Raw genomic sequence first — 19,016 nt, forward strand, 5'->3', positions numbered from 1 at the left:
AGAGTAATACTCTAATAATGAGTCACAGTTCTTTGCCCAGTTTTAAAGTCTGAGCCAGTTTTTGGATCTGGAAACCATCAATAGGGAAAAGGCCAGATCCATAGGAAGAAGGCCCTGAAATATCATAAAAGATGTACATTGTAATAATCCCCCCAGTTCTTCCCCAGAGGGTTCCGTGCCATTTCCTTGGCTAACTATTTGTAGGGAAAATGGAAACATCAAAACATTTCTCAAGGGCTTCCCTGGTGGCGCAGTAGTTGAGAGTCCGCCTGCCGATGCAGGGGACACGGGTTCGTGCACCAGTCCGGGAGGATCCCACATGCCGCAGAGCGGCTGGGCCCGTGAGCCATGGCCGCTGAGCCTGTGCATCCAGAGCCTGTGCTCCGCAATGGGAGAGGCCACAACGGTGAGAGGCCCACATACTGCAAAAAAAAAACAAAAACAAAAAACATTTCTCAATGGAATGGCAGATACAGGAATTCACCTGCCTTCTATTAAGCTTTACATTAAAGAGATTTATAAAACTGTAAATCATTACCACTCTTCTATGTTTTTTGTTTTGGAAAATATAGTTATTTTTCATAGAAATATGCTATTTATGTTAACATGTGATAGATTTATCAAGATAATTTGTAATAAATAAACATTAAAATTTATCTGTTTTAATTTTTTATATGGTAAATATCAATTGAATATAACCCACATAAACAAAAGCTTGCTAGGGTTCTCAGTTTTTAAGAGGTTTTAAGGGGTCTTGAGACCAAAAATTTTAAGACTGCTACAATAGACGACATTGCAAGCGAAACCATCTGGGTGATATCGAAATAAGTTGCACAGTCTCTCTGACCAAGTTTCATCATGTGTAAAATTACGAGTTAACACTACACATGTAATTAGAATGCCAGGAGCACACAATGATATTGTTTAGCTGTTACTGATACTACTCTATTTTCTCTGTGAGAAAGGAGGCAATAATATCTGCTAAAATTGATAGAGGAAGTGGTAGAAGTTTGACGAAAGGGGAGAAGATGTGATAAAGCCCTCATGGAAAATGAGAATGATGGGCTTGATTAGGAAAATATAGGAGGCTTGCAGGGCTATTTTGAAAGACCTGTGGAGGTCAGTGACTTTGGATTTAGAGTAGAATCATGATTGTGTAACTTTTTTTCTCCTTAATGACACTCAGATGTCCAGAGTAGGAAAGGAAAGGCAAGCTGTTGAATTAACAGAATTGGGAATGTTCCAGTTGGTTTGCTCAGGACAAAAACATGGAAAATTGTGACTGAAGTGATGAATTGTGTTTTATTACCTGGGGAAGAAACGAAGGGAAGAAAGCAGGGGGATAATTGATAGGGAGAAAAGAGAAGGATCATTAGATTCGAAGTCTTCGTTAGGGACAGCTGAGAGAGTTGGTAATTAGGAAGTTGGTTGGTTAGATGTTTGAATTTTGGATTTTAGTGGTGGAGTAGTTCCACCTGATGACAAGGCCTCGGGTACAGTCACGAGAGTGGGTGCCTGTCTTGGAGCAGAGGTGATGGCTACTGGAGATGAAGAAATCCAGAACCCAAGAGGATGGATCTTCCATTTAGATATTAATGTGATTCTGGGTGATGGCACAAGTTGGAAGTCAGGTTCCAGAGTCTTCCATCCATGAGGCGAGGGTAAAACATAGCAACAAGGAAGGATAAAAAGTGGCACTGCTACATAAAAACGAGGATGAATTATGTGAGTGAGGCACTGGGAAGCAAGGGACACACCCCACCCCCCTAACCAAGACATGAAGGAAGTGTGGGAAAATGTGCAACCTTCACTTTCAAGTTTAAAGCAAACGGACTCTGCAAGGGGGTGGGGGTGATGTTACGTTTCAGCTAAGGACAGGCAGCAAACACACTAGAGGCTCAGAATGTGGAAGAATTTGTTCACAAAAGAATGGAATTCCAGAAGGCCAGTGGAAATAGACAAAGGAGGGTAGCACAGAACTTCACTGGACAACTAAAGGGACAACTTGGAGCAAACACGAAAAGTGGGCTGTGAGGGCACAAAATATGCGGGTAGCAGAAAGTTTCCAGAAGAATTAGGCAAGAATTTTCTGTTTGAGTCAACTGATCCACTACCAGGTGGTAAGTTCATTTCCTTTTTCTTTTTAGATTTTTCTCTTCGCTTAGATTTCTCCTTTTCTGAAAACACAAAATTGAGGTAATAAAATGTCCACCCTTTCCCTCCTTCTGTCCCCCCATTTTTCCTCTTCTCTCAGTCACGTCCTCCGCCCAGGATTGGGAGACCCGCCCCCCGCGGAAGGGGGAGGGACGGGGCGGAGCGAACAGAAGTGGGCGGGTCTTCCCCTGTCGACGTGCTGACGTCAGAGGACATCCGGTCCGGCTCCTAGTGCCTGGAAGCAGCTCTGTCCGCCTTCCTCGGGGCTTAGTAGCATTTTTTTTCCCCCGGAATCGTGGTCCTCGAATTGGATCTGCAACCGCCGCGGGCGGACCTCACGCCATTCCCTGCCCCTCGGCCCCTGGAGTGAGCCCGGCCTCCCCGCGAGGGTGAGCGAGGTCGGCCCGGAGCGCGCGCGAGGGAGGGTGCCCCGCGGGCGGGGACGGCCGTTGGTTCCCAGAGTCGCGTGGCACCTCCGCCGACTCTCCCTTGGGCTCCCCTTGCACCCCGCTGGGTCCTCCGGCTGCAGGCTTTGCCTCCAAAGCCGCAGTGGCCCCGGGCCTGTTTTCTCATTTCGTGACACGGGCCACGTCCTGAAGAAGTGGGAGCGTTCCTGGAGAAGGGCTTAAACCCGTATAACGCTGAGAATTAGAATTCACTCTTTAAGTTTACAAAACAAACTAGAGGAGAAAAAAATGAGGCTCAACTTTCCCAGCGGGTTCTCCCCGGGGGACGCAGAAAATTCAACCGGTGATCACCCTGCGATTATTTTTTTAGCTCCTTTGGCGAGGGCAGTACACAACTTTTCACCCTGTAAGTTTTGTCATTGTAAATACCGGAAGGGTGACCTAGTGGACCTGGACGTTACTTCAGGTAACCACCCACTAAACCTCCTTGTCTGGTTTGTTCATATTTTTAAGTCGCAACTAACCACCGCGCGGTTTTTTGATTGGGCATTCCAGCATCAGAGTTGAAACCCGGAAATTAGGACAACTTTATGAGTGACCTTAGTATTGTTCCAGGTACAAGCTGGTGTATGATTTTGCTGTATTGTAATGAGAAATGTGAGTGTCAAGGTGTGCTTTCATGGAACTCTCTCCCTGTATCATGGACACGACTTTGGTTTCTTTGAATATTTTTGTCTTCAGGAAGGTTGTGTGTCAGTCACCAGTGAAACTTAAAACCGTGCTTGGAGGTTTGGAATTTGTAGATCTTGGATAGAGCCTAGAAGTCTAAATCTGTGCTTTTAGGGAATGCCACAGTTGATTTTTGAGAACCACTCTTAGAAAAGACTTTTTAAAAAAATACATGTATTTTGAAGAATATTAAGAAATATGAGATTCTATTTCAAAGCAAGCACATGGACTCATTCATTCGTGTATCTATTCATTTGTTAAGGCTTAATTTATTTCAGGCAGGGCTGGGAAGCAAACATTGTCAAGAAAGATAGGGCTGGAACCCTCAGGGAACTTGTGTCTCCAGATGGGATGAAAAGCCAAATAAAAATGTGTTATTTAGTGAAGACCTTGTTTTTCTAAATGAGGTAGTTCTTTCAACTACCTGATAAAAACCAGTTTTAAAGTCCTTATTTTGATATGTGTGGTAAACACATACTGTTAAATTTGAACCCTGTTAAAATTACATGCTCACTGCAGGTAAAAGTAGCGGGAAAGGCAGCTTTCAGGGAGTCAAAGCTACTCAGATGCCTTTAATATCTTTTCGGAGAGGGTAGTTTGGCTTTGTAGTTAATGTTGTCATTTGACTTGACTATTAGATGTTTTATTCAGGTATTACATGGGAGAAATTAGACATACTAGAAGACTTGGCAGCATCAGGTCATCTGAATATAGGGCTTAAAAAAGTGATATAAACTGGGTAAATAATATACTTTTAAATGATTCTTGTTACTTATTCCTAATAATTTTTTTTCCCTTGCTACAGAGTAATTTTTAAAGAATATTGAATATCAGAGAAACTTTTTTTGCTCTGTGGGAAAGAAAACCATTTTGGCTGTTAGGATAAATCTTTTTGATGTTTACATTTTTTAGAACTGTTTGGTAATACAAATAAGTGCCTTATTTTAAAAGCCATCTATTTGGGATGATGTGTGCTAAATGATGCATAAAGGCTTAAAATGTGCTTAACCATCAAAAGAGCAGGGTTGAGTTTAAAGTTTAATGAGAATTAGAAGATTTCATTCTGCTATTCCTTAGTTTCTTTAAAATAGCAAATGCAACAAGGCAATTATATCTTCTCTGTTTGCTTGTGTAGAAAGAAGGGGAGATGCCTAAAAAAAAGACTGGTGCGAGGAAGAAGGCAGAGAATCGCCGGGAACGTGAAAAACAACTAAGAGCATCAAGAAGCACTATCGATTTAGCTAAACACCCGTGCAATGCTTCAATGGTAAGTTTTTTTGGTTATCAATTGAAAAACTATATAAAATCTATGTTAAAGGCATGTCTGTTGTTTTCATTAACACTGAGTAGTGGTGAATTTTGTTTGATTTTGCTATTTCTGAAAGCTGTCATATTACCTTGGCTACCATTGGTGACAAATAGATATGTATTGAACAGGAATACATACTAGGAACTGTGTGACATTCTCCAGCTTCTCTAACCTAGTATGCCTTCCTCAGTTTGTCCTATTAATTGGAGCCTTTTCATCCTAAGTCATCCTTACCTCTTCCCTTCCTTTGAGCGTATTTCTCTGAGTTGTCCCGTATCTTCCTGTTTCCACGCCTCTCTACTTTTTCTGTTCCCACTCCTCTTCTTTTTTTTCTTTCTTGATTTCATTGAACACATATGAAATGCTTAATGTGACTTAATTCCTCATATGTGTATTGTGTGCCTACTCTGTGCCAGGGACTATTTTAGGCACTGAGGGGAATACGTAGATGAATGACACAGTCCTGGTTTCCTCAAGCTTATATAGCTCAGTTGTTTTCTGTATTACTTAATGTTTATCAATGACAGAAATCCAACCTAAGTAACTTCAGGGGGAAATAGTTTATTGAATGAGTAATGGGCTAACTTGTGTAGTTGAGAAGGGCATGGATGTAGCTGGGATGCAGGGACAGCTGGAACCTGAAACAACTTGTAGTTCTGTCTTTTGCTTTTATTTAGTTCCATTTTCTCAGATTGTTTTATTCCATTTTGGGGGGTTCATAGCCACTGGGTCCATAGCTCCCATGTCTCACATCACATATTGTTGCCCTCAGAGAGGGAAAGAACTCCGATGGGTTGGGCTTGGGTGGATGCCCAACCCAGGATTAACCAGCATTTGTATTGGGTTGGTGGGGGGGTGAGGGGGAGCGAGATGACATAGCACAGATAGGACAGTGGGGACTCCCTCGTCCGTGCCAGGGTGATTTCTAGAGAAGAGAAGGAGGACAAAGAAATGATTCATACATAAATATATACAGTGAGGGCTAGACTTTGGTAAGTGCTGCAGAAAAGGTACAATTGGGATTAAGGTTTATTAGGACTGAGGTGATAAAGGTGAGTGTGGAGTTGGGGTACAGTTCACAGAGGAGGTGGGATCATCACCAGGACTTCCAGTAGGTGAAGAAGTGAGGATGGACTTCTCAGGGAAAAGTATTAGAATAAGTAAGGCATGGAAAAGAAGTAATACAAGACATATTTTGAGAATGGCTGACAAATAGTGACTTGAATCTAAAGAGAATAGGCCAGTGAGGTTTGAAAAGTGGTTAGAGACCAGATTGTGGAGAGCTTTTTAATACCATGTTTAGAATTCTGGCTTTTCTGTGAGCTTCAACATACTGTGTTCTCTACTGTTTCTTGTGTTCATTCTGTATTATTTTTCTGATTGCTTAAAAAAAAAATCCAAAAAACAGACCACTACTATATTTAGCCTGTTTTGTGAAAAAACCACTTTCTCTAGTGTGGTATGCCCCAAAACATACCTTTGTTGTTAAAAGTATGTATAGATGCTTGTACTCATGGGTGGAATTGGAGGGTTTGGGCAAATGTCACTTAAATTTTAACATGAAAAACGGTATTCTTTATAATTCAAGTAACTTTGCAGTTTTCAGCCAGTAGACAAATTAATGTTATATTTTTATATTTTACAGGAATGTGACAAGTGTCAGAGGTAAATTTTTATTTATTTCTTTTTCTATCTATAGATAATAATATAGACTGACCTTTTATCTGATATTGACTAAATTTTAAAATTTTCTTTTACATGACAAGACGGCAGAAGAATAGAGCATTTTGCTATTTTTGTAATTCTGTACAGAAGTTACCGATTTGTGCACAGTGTGGTAAGTATATGATCAAAACACATGCTTTTCTTTTATCAAACATTTGTTTGGCATTTAATCAGTTTGAACCTGTGGGTTCATCATTATCATTTACAGTAATGTTATACCTTACTATTAATAAGACTACATAAAATGTTGTTTGGCCTATCAAAAAACTGTCAAGCCTTGGTGTTGTCTCTTTGATGTAATGCTGGAAAATAATTAAGATACAGTTTAGATAAAGGTACCGCATGTTGTTTTAAACGTGGAAAGATTAGATTTCAGACTAATAACATTTGGTGATGCTGCATTTTTATTTATACTGTCTTAGTCTTGTCGATATCCTTTGTTTACTTTCCTAAATTTTGATTTCTGCTGATACTGCCTGCAGTGTGTTAGGCTGTTGAAAATAATTTTATTCCACATTTACCTGGTGCCAGTTTTTGTGATCAGTTGTTTTTCTGTTTGGTTCTTAGCGTATGATTCTTGAATTTCCTCACATGTATTCCCAAGTGAGTGGAATAGAGTTCCTAAGCCACTTACCTAGTTCCCAAGTATAAGTGGAAACTTTTATTCAGAGTAAAACTAAATAGTAGTTCATAGAACAACAAGATCCATGTTTCCCAAATAGTCTTCCACAGAATACTTGAGATATTAGTAGGTATTTCTTAAAGCAGAGCATACATTTGAGACACGCTGCGTGTTTCATTCCCTCATTCCCACCTGGGAGAGTTCTTTTACCTATGTATGTGTTAAAGGTTCTGAAGACCTCCAGTAGAGAAACCTGATTAATTGTCTTTACTCCAGGTTTGTCCCGCAAACTTTTATTTGAACAAGTATCCCCTTTGCTTATAGGATAATAGTTTCAGGTGAAACACAGTTTGAGATATGCTCATTTAACTGTGTTTATGCATGATAACATTGCAGAAAGTTAGGAAGGCTTAGGGCCACACCCCTGAATGTTTCTAGTGTAGGTCTAGCTTTCAGAGACGGCTTTGAGGTATGTAATTAATGGAAAAGAGAACACTGGCCTAGATAGACCAGTCATTTGCCAGTTTTTATATCCTTATTTACAAAAGACAAATGGATGTAGAGTGAGAAAATAGACTGTGGAGAAGATTGAGATAAGCTGTCGCTAGGCCCTTCCCCTGTTTTCAGCGTTTGTGGTGCTGTGTACGGATACACTTCCCACTCACTGATTCTTGTCTTTAGTATTGGACAGGGGGCTGCTGCCCCTCATTTCCTGTTTCTCTTCCCATTTCCTGTTGTCTAGCTTTGTTTCTTAGGTAATCAAGGAAGTGGAAAATTGAGCATCTTCTGTTTCTTTCGTGTTCTGCTTTGTGGAGTCTGAGATGCGTGATTAATATGTCACCATTAATCCTCTCGCAGCATGTGATAAGTGAATGTCCTGACAGTGTTTCGGGTTGGTAATTCGCTGCTAGATAAGAGCTCTTGTGGCTGTATTGTGATTTTTAGCTTTATCATTATATTCCTGATTTTTGTGCTCATTGGGGCACTACTTGACAATTCTTTTAGAAGAATGTTTACCCAGGGGCTAAGTTTGTAAATTTTTAACTATGGTCAAACATAAAAAAAAAATGAACCAGATAATTTGCATAATTATTATTTGATTTGCTTTGGTTTGATATGTTCTAGGGAAAGAAAGAAGCAGTAACTTCAAATCAGACTGCGTTTATTGTGAATTACAAAGTGTAAAATTCACTTTTAAAGCATATCATTTAAAAATCTCCCTGAATTCACCTGAAAATTCACAAGATTTTTAACTGCTTTAGTGATTATTAGATTACAAAGCATAACCTTCAAATTTTGATTTTAGTACAAACATGAATTATCATGTAAGTTCCTAATCTCAAAAGATCTGACTCAGGTAATGAGGTCTCAGTTATATCCATTTTCTTTTTTCAGTTATATAAGCAGTAGATAGTGCTGGTCTCTCTTTATTTTCAAATTATTTCCATAGGAACTTGGGCTAGATAAAAAGAGGAATTAGTGAATATTTGCATGTAGTACTTTGCAAGACTAATAGTGAAAATTTGTTTCTTTGCTAGGGAAAACAAAGTGCATGATGAAGTCTTCTGACTGTGTCATAAAACATGCTGGTGTCTACAGTACTGGCCTTGCCATGGTGGTAAGCTTCTTGCAGTTATCTTTTAGACCAGTAGGTTTCCAAGGATAAGGAGAAGGCATTCTGACCAAATGTAATCAGTCTGTAATTATCTGGATTATCTGTGGCTTGTTTCAGTATGATTTTCACTTATTACCCACTTGTTTTTGACTGCTTTCTTCTTTCTTATTGGGAAATGTATAAGGAAGGGAAACTCATCTAATGTTGACCTAAACAACATTCATTTGTTAGTGATACCTTTCTAATATATCTTAATTAGACATCACAAAATATTATTTACTATACTGAAAGTGCTGCTAAACTAAGATTCAGTCTTTTGGTTGAATAAGCAACGTAGTTCCAAAAGAACCTAGGATTAATTGTTTTTTAAAGCTTTACATTTCAAAAAAGAGTACGTAGTTAACACAGAATTATGCTCTTTACTACATGTAATTACATGTGGTTCATTACATGTCGTTATCTCTTTGTTACATGTAGACGTTTCAAAGAAAATTCATTATTTTAAATAATAGAAGCAGTTGCATTGTGTGAGGCATTTTGCTCTTTTTTTCAAAAAAATGTTATCCTTTTGACCAGTTTTACTGTACTCTATTGTGTGAATTTATTCTTAGGTCCAAATGTCAGTCCATGAGGAAAGTAATATTTATAGTAGAATATTCATAATTTTCCAAGAACACATAATTTCCCATCATGAGGCAGACCTTTATATTTTTCATGAGTGGCTATCTTATAGAAGAGTTGGAATTATTCATAATCATCTTGTGAAAATTCTTTATTTTAAGTATAGGATTGTCAGTGTTATCTTTATTCAGAAGCTGTTGTAATCTTCCTTGGTAGTTTGCTTATGTCTAGATTTATCAAATTATTACTTTTTTAATTCGCTGAGTTGTATGAGTATGAATGATCTCTTATATAAAGAATACATTAAAGTAGAATCATGCATCATTAGCTCTAAATTCTAGAAAAGTGATTTTTCTGGCCATCCTCTATTTGCTGATTAAGATTCCCTCTCCCCGACTCTTCCCCCTGATTTGCCCTGGGAGCCTGACTTGTGTGGTGGGCTGGATCAGTGTCTTACTTAGGGCTTAGCCCTAAAAGGACTTTGGCAGGAGACCTGATGATAGGAGGAAATTATGATCCGGGTGTTTATTCTCCCAGCTTACTCCCTACCAGCTTGTCCTGATTTCGACATGGATTGGCCACCAGTTCCTCTCCACATGACCAGGTAGTCCTCTGCATACAGCTGGCTCTCTCTTGTGGTTGTAGAACCTCCCTCCCTTCCCTGCCCTTGGCCCTTCAGCCCTAGGGGTAGTATCTGCATCATCCCTGACGTTTTCGAAGCCCTTCCCTGTTCTTTGTGAATTATCTCTTTAAACTCCCCTGGATTACCTAGTTTAGTGTGTCATTCTTCTTTTGCTAGAACCCTGAGTAATCCAAGAGATAGATTCGAGGACTTGCTATCTGCACTGGTTATCTATTTTTACAAGTCCCCAAACATTCTTCCTATTTGCTCTTTTCCACTTTTGTTACAGTGCCTTGAATAGTAGAACAGTGAATTTTGAGGGTTAGAAGACCTGGATTTGAATCACAGCTCAGCTCTAATGTAGCTCTAGAACTTGGACTTAGTCTCAGGCCCCTGTCCCTCCTCACCTGTAAATGAAAAGCCATCCAATTCCATTTCCTTAAGGTTCTTTCTAGCTCTTAGTGTTCTGTAGATGTCATTGTGTTATTAAAGGTGTGTGTAGTCTTACAGTCTTACCTTACCTGTCAATTAGTTCCAAATATTTTATTTTAGTTTTATTTAACAAAGAGATATAATAATGATTTAATGCATAAGTTGCCTTAAAAAGATGCTGGCAGAAGTTTAATATTTTCTCTCTGTTATTCTAGAAAAGCTATATATTTATTTTATAAATTACACAGATAAGAAGGAACTTTCTTAAGTCAGGAATGTTAGTATTTGAAAAAACTTCATTTAGTTACCAGAATTGCTATAGACAGGAATGCTTAAATTATGGGCTCTAGACTTCATTTGATTTATTGTAAAATTCAGTTTGGGGGCAACACTGTCAGCTCTTTGACTTATTTTAATGATTAATATTAGCGTTAAGTGTATAGTTTCCCTTCTGCTTCTTTTTCTTTTGATTTATAGATTTGTATATTGTAAATAGCTATTGGTGAAGTAGTTTGATTTTCAGGAAACACTCTTTAATTTTGGCTTAAACAGTACATTTTCTTTAATGAAGCCACTCGTTATCACTTAAGGTTGATAAGTGGCTAAATGTATATAATTTTGGTGGTTGCCACTGCTTAAACTATGGCTGCAGCCAGTTGTGTCAAAGGTTAATTTTTCATGTTCTTTGGTTGCAGGGTGCAATATGTGACTTCTGTGAAGCTTGGGTTTGTCATGGTAGGAAGTGTCTCAGTACACACGCCTGTGCCTGCCCGCTTACCGATGCTGAGTGTGTGGAATGTGAACGGGGTGTCTGGGACCATGGTGAGTGGTTACATACAAATGACGAGCTTTGCTGGAAGTGAAGGCTGACTTGGAAACGTTCTGGATGCTCTTTTTTTATGATTTTTTTTTTTAGGATACTATCAATCATAAGTACTGGCACTGTTCTGGTTGTCAGTTTAGTTGGAAAAGGGATTTACACCAGCAGCATCAGGCAATACTAAGATTTTTACCTAGGCAGGTAGGGAGGGGAGTAAAAGGGGAGGAAGTGTCTCTGAGCATTGTGAGTATATAAGGGTAGCCAGGGTACAGTGGGAGTTCACTCTTTTATGGTTCAATTTGTCAGTTTTCTTTGTAGCCTTTGCCGGAACAAAAGCTGCTGTGATATTTTAGTGTAAATCTGAAATAACTTGCCATCTTTTCTGAGCAGTTTTACAGATAAGTTTTTAAAATTAAACTTTATCATATTTACATTTGTGGGTTTTGTTCTTTAATCCAATAGGAGGCAGAATTTTCAGTTGTTCTTTTTGCCATAACTTTCTTTGTGAAGATGATCAGTTTGAACATCAAGCCAGCTGCCAGGTTTTAGAAGCGGAAACATTTAAATGTAAGTTTTTATATATTGGATGTTCTTTATACCCAAGATTCTTAATAGTATAAGTGTTAAACTTAATGAAAAAGGAATCTAGTTTTTCATGCGGCCTCTTATGGACTGTAATGTAATTCAATATCTATTTTCTGTTTGTAGAAAAAACTTAGAACGCATATAGTCCATTTTTGTCCAACAGTGTGCCAGTGACATTTTGGTTGGGTCAGTTCTTCATTTTGTGGGATTGATCAGGCACTGCAGGCCTTGCAGCATCCCTGATCCTGAATGCTAAAAGTCATTTTCACTTCCAAGTTATTATAACAACTAACATACCCTCCCCCACCCTGTTTTCAGGTGTCCCCAGATAAGTGGTACACCCCTGGTTTGTTCCTGCTAGTTGGTTCCAGTGACTCTTAGACAGGAATGTGCATCAGAAACACCTGTGGAGGTTTTTTAAAAGTACAGGTGTCAAGGCCTCATCCCTGGAGATTCTATCTTTAAGTGGGTGGCAGGTGCCAGGCATCTGTATTTAACCTGCACACATAGCTCTCATGTATATCCTAGTTTGAGAACCAGTGTTTCATGGTATCATCTTTAGAGATAGATTGCATTTTATTTTATTTCTATTCTGTTGATTCTCAGAAGCTCAAGTTTTAGATTCAGACATTACTCGAATTCTACTTATTGGCCATATGTTTTTGGGCAACTTACCAAATCTTTCTAAACCTGAATTTTGTTATGTATTAAAGAAAGATGCTAATTTTTTCAAGGAGTTAATTGAAGTGAGAACCCATATAAAGCATAAGTATGGCACCTGTCACTTAGAAAGCCCTTATTGAATAGTAGATACCACTGTAGGAAAGACTCAAATTCCAAATTCACTTTCTTCAATTTGGTTCTTGTTCTGCTATGAAATGCCAGTCCCTATACTTATCTATAAATTTAAAGTTGATAAGTCATCAGTCTAAGACATACATACACACACATATGTAATTCTTGTGATATTTATAAAGAAAATCTCAAAAGATTAAAGGAACATCTCAGAGTAGTTAGCCTTTTTGAGCTGTTCCTAGGCTTCTGCAGAATGTATAATATAAAAATTGAATTATTTTATTTGGGACTTGGGAACCTTGTGTATTCCGTAGCATTTAAACCCCAAAGACAGGCAACTGTAAGTGATAAGGCTATATTTCCATCAAGAAGTTTTAGTGATTCAGTAAAAGACAAAGGAAAAATAAAGACACTGAATAATTGAAAGGATTTTAAGATAAATTTATTACCATGCCTTTGATACCTCATGTTAAAGTCATTCTCATTGCAGATTCACAGGTTTCCTTGGTTTACTGTAATTTATCGTCTTTCTTTCCTTTTTTTTATTGCTTTATTTTTTCTTTGCCATTTTGCCTTCGCCAGTTGCCATTCACTACTTGAAATATTTTCTCTGAAACACTGTCCTAATCATACATATAAGTCCCAAAGATGGTTTGTTTCTATTCCCTTAATTGGTCATATCTCATCATTTTTGGATTTGAGCGTACAACTATGAATTGGAAGATACGGAAATTCTATAAAATACTTCTTTACCTGTATAACCAGTGGGAAGTATGTTTTGAGGGGAAAAAACAAAAACAAAACACATGTGTGTACTCTGCCCTTATTTTTTAAAATAATGAAAGTGGCCCGGGGACTTCTAATTTAAATGGCTTACTGTCAGCAGGCTTTGATGTATTCTAACCTGCTTTCTTTTAAAATACTGTGAAGACATAGAAATAGATTTAAAAAGAAAACCATTCCCCAGTCTCAAACTAGGAATGTCACAATATTTTTTAGAATCTGGGAGAAATGCATTTTTTATATAAGTTCAAGATTTTATCTCTTGGGGAGAAAAATAACAGGGCAGTGAAGTGGAGTGCCTGTGTGTTTTTGAGGTGTAATTAGGGAAAGAAGACTGGCAAGGCCACATCCCATCCTAGTGGTTTGGGTTTCCGGCGGTACGGGTGAGGGTGTGATAGACAACAACGAGTTTCTTGGGATTGTGTCATGGTGGCATGTCAAAGATTCAGGTGGTGGGGATGGGAGAAGATTCTGTATCAGAAGTGCCTGGTGCACAGGGAAATTGGGTTGGGCACTTTGTACTTTCAGTCTGTGTTCTGGTTCTGTACTTGAAAGGGATTTGTAGCATTTTGGTGATATATATCCTCTTTTGACTGAATGAAGAATGAACCTAATTACTCTCTAGGCATACCTTCAAGTAGAAATGATTGAGATTTCAGGTTTTTTCCTCCACAGACTGAAATAATATAGTTATTATTGGAGTAATTTGGTATACTTATATATTCCTAATATATATATATATAAGTACTCAGTTGATTTTTACTTTTATTATTAGCATGTAGGACAGGTAATATAAATCCATCTGAAATAGCAGTGTCACTGTGGAAGGAAGCAGGATGGTTGGACAGAAGCAATAATAATACACATAATTGAGAAATCATCATTGAGTTTTTAAAAAAATACTTTCCTGTTCAGATTGAAAAAGCTCCCCATGACCCAGGCAAACTTAAAAGAATCCCCAACTTAGAAACATCTGCAATATTTGGATTATAAAGATAGATTTCCTTTTGTTTTCTTTACTTTTTCAAGACCTCTAAGTAAATTGAAAGTTAATAGTTTATATTTAGACTATATCAGGGTAAGGCTTAGTTTGTTTTCTTGTTTCTATACCTCTCTTAATTATTTTTGTCTTTTCATTTTTTGGCATATTCAATATGTGCCAGACAAATTGGCTTTTCTAAAATATTTGCTCTTACGTTTAGGAGCATTATTTGCATTAACATTTGCATTAATTGTAGATAATGACCAAAATTAATGTGGCTTACTGACTAAAATAGAGATAAAATATTTTAGGATTTTTCCATCTGTTTTCCTGCCCACTTGAGTATTATTTTCTCTTCATAGTCACGCTTTTCCACCTGAAGTATTCTATTCTCATATCAGAAGTTTGCAAAAAATGGCAATAGCCTACAACACGAGGAGAGAATATATATTAATGGAGACAGTTATTCTTTTAAAAATTGAAGTTACATCCTTTTTTTTTGGCTGTGTTGGGTCTTCGTTGCTGCACATGGGCTTTCTCTAGTTGTGGCGAGCGGGGGCTACTCTTCGTTGCGGTGTGCGGGCTTCTCATTGCAGTGGCTTCTCTTGTTGTGGAGCGTGGGCTCTAGGTGCACGGGCTTCAGTAGTTGTGGCTCGCGGGCTCAGTAGTTGTGGCTCACGGGCTTAGTTGCTCCATGGCACGTGAGATCTTCCCGGACCAGCGCTTGAACCTGTGTTCCCTGCATTGGCAGGCGGATTCTTAACCACTGCACCACCAGGGAAGTCCTGAACTGTTATATCCTTAAGTGAAGAGTCCAGCCAATGTCACTGAAAAAATGTTTTACCATTTCAGTTTCCTAAATATCATTAATGAAGCTTGCCATCTCCTAGTTTTGGAGCAATAGAAGGAGATTGGAGGATAAAAGGATGCTGTGTCTGTGCAACTGCTGGGTTACTTGCATCTGGCTGGGGATTGCATCTCATTTTTTGTATCCTCTAGGTTATGAGACAGAGAAAAAAACGTTGATAATTGATCTAAGATAGTACATCAAATATAAATCTGTGGAAAAGAGTGTTTTCATTCCAAGTTTGAAAATGGATATTATGTACTTTCCCTCACAGGTGTTTCATGCAATCGGCTTGGTCAGCATTCCTGTCTCCGTTGTAAGGTATACTTTTATATGTTTTCGTTTTTGTTTTTAATCCCCATACTCATCCATCAGCTCTTGGATTATTTATAGCTATAATAAATCTACAAGAGTCCTTAAACATTATGTAATTTACTTCTTTTATTTTAGAGATTGTGAATGAAGTTGAGACAGCTTAGAGGCATTTCATAGGTCATCTAGTTGGCTTGTCTTAGAGTTGACACTAGTGCGTGTGTCTCCTGAATCTTAGCTCAGTGTTTTTATACCTTATGTTTATAGAGAACATTCTGACCAAAATGATGGGAGCATATTTCACCTTATGTCAAAATGTACTTGCTTGGTAGAGTTTGAGTACAGTGAACATTTCCATAATGTTGTGTTTCCTTAGACCTTGTCTCCAGCATTTCCATTTGTCAAAGATCACTAAACAGATGCAGCTGATTCACTGCCTCTCGGAGTCATTTCTCTGGTTCCTACTAATACTCCAACCCTATCTCTTAATTCTCCCCCAACTCTTCTCCAGTTCTGTCTGTGCTGTTTCCTCTGCCTTAGATCACTCTTCCATCTTTGCTTACCCTGCTGCACCCCCATTCTCCTCCCGATCTCGGTTAAGACTTCACGTCTCCCAGGCAGCCTTTCCTGAATCCTGGGTCTGGTTTGGCGCTTCTCCTCTTCACTTCCCTTGCAATGCGTAGTGTGTGTAGCTGCCTCTCCACTTGTCTGTGTCTCCAGTTAGACTGTGTGCTCTGTGCAGGTAGATAAGCTGGTCACCATTATGTCATCAGAGGCTTTGTGAATACTCATATTTACGAAGAAACGTGTCTACATATCATACCCTGCATATATTTTCTGACTTGTGTTTAGGCCATAGTTCAGAAGAGTCCTGGCAGAGACCTTTTCCTTTAAGGAATTGAAATCAGGAGCATGACCAGTCCCAACAAAACTCTTAATCTCTGCCCTAGCAAAAGTATATCTTTAACTTTACATTTCCTTGAAATACTAAGTGATGTTTTCATATATTTTTTGAATTACTTATTTAACTTGCTCATTTTTATTTCTCCTATATAGGCTTGTTTCTGTGATGATCATACAAGGAGCAAGGTGTTTAAGCAAGAAAAAGGAAAACAGCCTCCCTGCCCTAAATGTGGACATGAAACTCAGGAAACTAAGGATCTTAGCATGTCAAGTAAGGCTCTTGTTAAAATACCACTGGGGTGATTTTGCTTTCTTGCTTAGATGAGGTTTATCTCTTCTTTTTCTCTTTCTCTTTTTGTTTTCGCCTTTTCTTCATATTTGAGAGGATGAATGTGTTCTCTTATGCAAATGGAATTTTATAGCCTTGGAAAATTTGTGGGTAAAATTTCCCAATTTAACTTAAGAAATATACCGTCATTCACTCTGATATTTGGCATTTGCTTCAGTTAATGACATAGTGAATACTGAAATTTAAGACCAAAAAGAATGATTTTTCTGTTTTTGCTGAGGCTTCATTTTAAATAATTGAGTAGCAATAAATCCTCAATATTCAAGTGGTGGTAATCTTTAGTACTTGCAAGTTGGAATTCATTTTGAAGCTATTCTTATGTGTGTGATATTTGAGCAGTGATGCTTATTATGTTATACATCACTACTGTAGGAAATTGTTTTACAGTTTTCATATAACTTTTCTATGAAGGAATGCAATTACTACAAACATGCTTACAGTAATGAAGCTCACAATTTTGTTAAAGAGAATTTGACTCTTTACCAAACATAATGGAACCATAATTCTAAATGACTCTGACAATACTTTGTTTAATCAAAGACAGAGTTATACAGTGAGGTGAGACATTTTTTACACTTACCTTTGTTTTGCTACTAAGGCAGAAGAAATGACAGCCTTTGTCTTCTAGGACATCTGAATTATAAAGTAGCTCTCTTGAGAAGAGTGTAATGACATGAAATCACCTGTTCTGTGATTTGAAAATGCACTTTTAATTGATCAAACAAAGAGCATTTTAGTTTTTAACGTGCCTTATTTAACTTATGTACAGAGAATGCTATTATTCTTAATTCATTTTCCTACTTTGTCTAGAATTAATGAAATGACACTGTCATCCTTATCATTTCTTATATATGATGTGTATGTAGACTCTAAGTAGGATGGAACTGATGGTTGTTTCTAAGGTCTCCTGTCTTTCCAGTTAAATGTTAAGTGAGGAAATAAGGAAAATGTGACTGACTTCTTCATTTGAGAGTAAGAAGCAGCTAGTCAGGTTCATGTGACTTCATATATTGTAGAGGAAAATGAGGATGTAGAGAATTGGAGCTAATCAGGGGCCACATACATATCTGTCTTTCGTAGCACGCTCCCTGAAATTTGGCAGGCAGACTGGAGGTGAAGAGGGAGATGGAGCTTCTGGGTATGACGCCTATTGGAAGAACCTTGCATCTGCTAAGTATGGTGATACCAGCTACCATGATGAGGAAGAAGATGAGTACGAAGCAGAGGATGATGAAGAGGAAGAAGATGAAGGTGGAAAGGATTCAGATGCTGAGTCATCAGATTTGTTTAGTAATTTGAATTTAGGAAGGACCTATGCCAGTGGCTATGCTCACTATGAGGAACAGGAGAGCTAGGAAAGCTGCTTGCCCATTGGTGACCTTGTCTGAGCTGGAATGTGTGTGCTTGATGACTCGTGTGTGGCTATACAGGTGTACGTACTGTCACTTAGCCTCATGTGAAAGACTAGTCACACACACTGGGGCAAGGAGTAGGGCATAGCATTTTAATAGGAACTGATAATCAGGCTTCCAGCATAAGAAAAATGAATTTCAAAAATGAATTTCAAATCGATACAAGCAGTTGAAGCATCATGGATTGGATTTTACTGATTTCAGTAATCTAGTAGGTTTGCCAATTAAATACACATATAGGATAAAGGAATAGGATGGTAATATATTTGTTTGAAATTAAATTGCTGTTTTTATTAACACTGCTTAGAAAATCGTTCTGTCTGATTTTGTAAAATGTATTGGGTAAAATGAATTATTGTAATTTTTCTCGTTTGTCTGCAGGATAAAAGTCAGATGTTATATGCTAAATTTTCATTAAATATTCATGTTATCTTAAGTAGTTATATGTGTGTTTTAGCAATTGACTCATTCATTTCTTTCTTCACAGCGTGTGTCCTGAACAATACCTATTATTTATGCTTAAATGTATAGACAAAGGTGACTATATAGCCATTTTTCAGAATCAGTATTATCACACATGTTTTACCTAGGAAATTTCATTTCTCTTTGAGTAAATCTAGTATCTCACTTATATACTTTTGATGTTTTATTTGATTTCTTATTCTTAGTATTTTAAATCTATTTTGGAAAGCATTCCAATATTCTTGTATAAACTGTTTCATTTTTTTGTCTAATATGAAAGATAGGTAGCAGAGATTAATAGTGTGTGATAGACACAAAGTGATGCAGCTGAACCCCATCATTCGTGGTAGGTGGAGAACAGACAGTTGCTGGCACAAGTTCCAGTGGTTACAGTTTACACTGACAGTGAATTGGGATGGTGTGGTAGAAAGGAATGTGTCATCAGGCTGGCATTTGAAAAGTACGGAGAAAATTGTAGCCATATGGATAACAGGTAGGATGGCTATTGCTGAGTCATTTTTATTCCATAG

General features: G+C 38.0%; 1 protein-coding gene across 3 annotated transcripts; it reads left to right on the top strand.

Annotated features, from left to right (window-relative positions):
* The first annotated feature begins 2,406 nt into the window (after window positions 1-2,406).
* ZNF330 (zinc finger protein 330) lies at window positions 2,407-18,571 on the top strand. Of its 3 annotated transcripts, XM_082653840.1 has the most exons (11): window positions 2,407-2,543; window positions 2,932-3,027; window positions 4,426-4,557; window positions 6,245-6,264; window positions 6,366-6,436; window positions 8,485-8,564; window positions 10,932-11,058; window positions 11,519-11,623; window positions 15,323-15,369; window positions 16,417-16,534; window positions 17,693-18,571. In XM_082653840.1, the coding sequence occupies exons 3-11, from the start codon at window positions 4,438-4,440 to the stop codon at window positions 17,965-17,967; spliced, it is 963 nt and encodes a 320-aa protein (XP_082509966.1). In that variant the 5' UTR covers window positions 2,407-2,543; window positions 2,932-3,027; window positions 4,426-4,437; the 3' UTR covers window positions 17,968-18,571. The 3 variants fall into 3 exon arrangements, with proteins under 3 accessions (XP_082509966.1, XP_082509965.1, XP_082509967.1); XM_082653839.1 differs by lacking the exon at window positions 2,932-3,027 and having other exon boundaries at window positions 2,420-2,543; XM_082653841.1 differs by lacking the exon at window positions 2,932-3,027 and having other exon boundaries at window positions 2,467-2,552.
* The last annotated feature ends 445 nt before the right edge of the window (window positions 18,572-19,016 follow it).

The sequence above is a fragment of the Grampus griseus genome (genome assembly GCF_964374135.1).
Source record: "Grampus griseus genome assembly, chromosome: 4".
In the NCBI taxonomy this organism is placed as follows: domain Eukaryota; kingdom Metazoa; phylum Chordata; class Mammalia; order Artiodactyla; family Delphinidae; genus Grampus; species Grampus griseus.

Bases quoted from the DNA above. Each gene is read 5' to 3' on its own strand.
- ZNF330 (XM_082653840.1), top strand. From the start codon at position 4,438: ATGCCTAAAAAAAAGACTGGTGCGAGGAAGAAGGCAGAGAATCGCCGG. The intron at 4,558-6,244 runs GTAAGTTTTTTT...TATATTTTACAG, and splicing joins ACCCGTGCAATGCTTCAATG to GAATGTGACAAGTGTCAGAG. The intron at 16,535-17,692 runs GTAAGGCTCTTG...TGTCTTTCGTAG, and splicing joins TAAGGATCTTAGCATGTCAA to CACGCTCCCTGAAATTTGGC.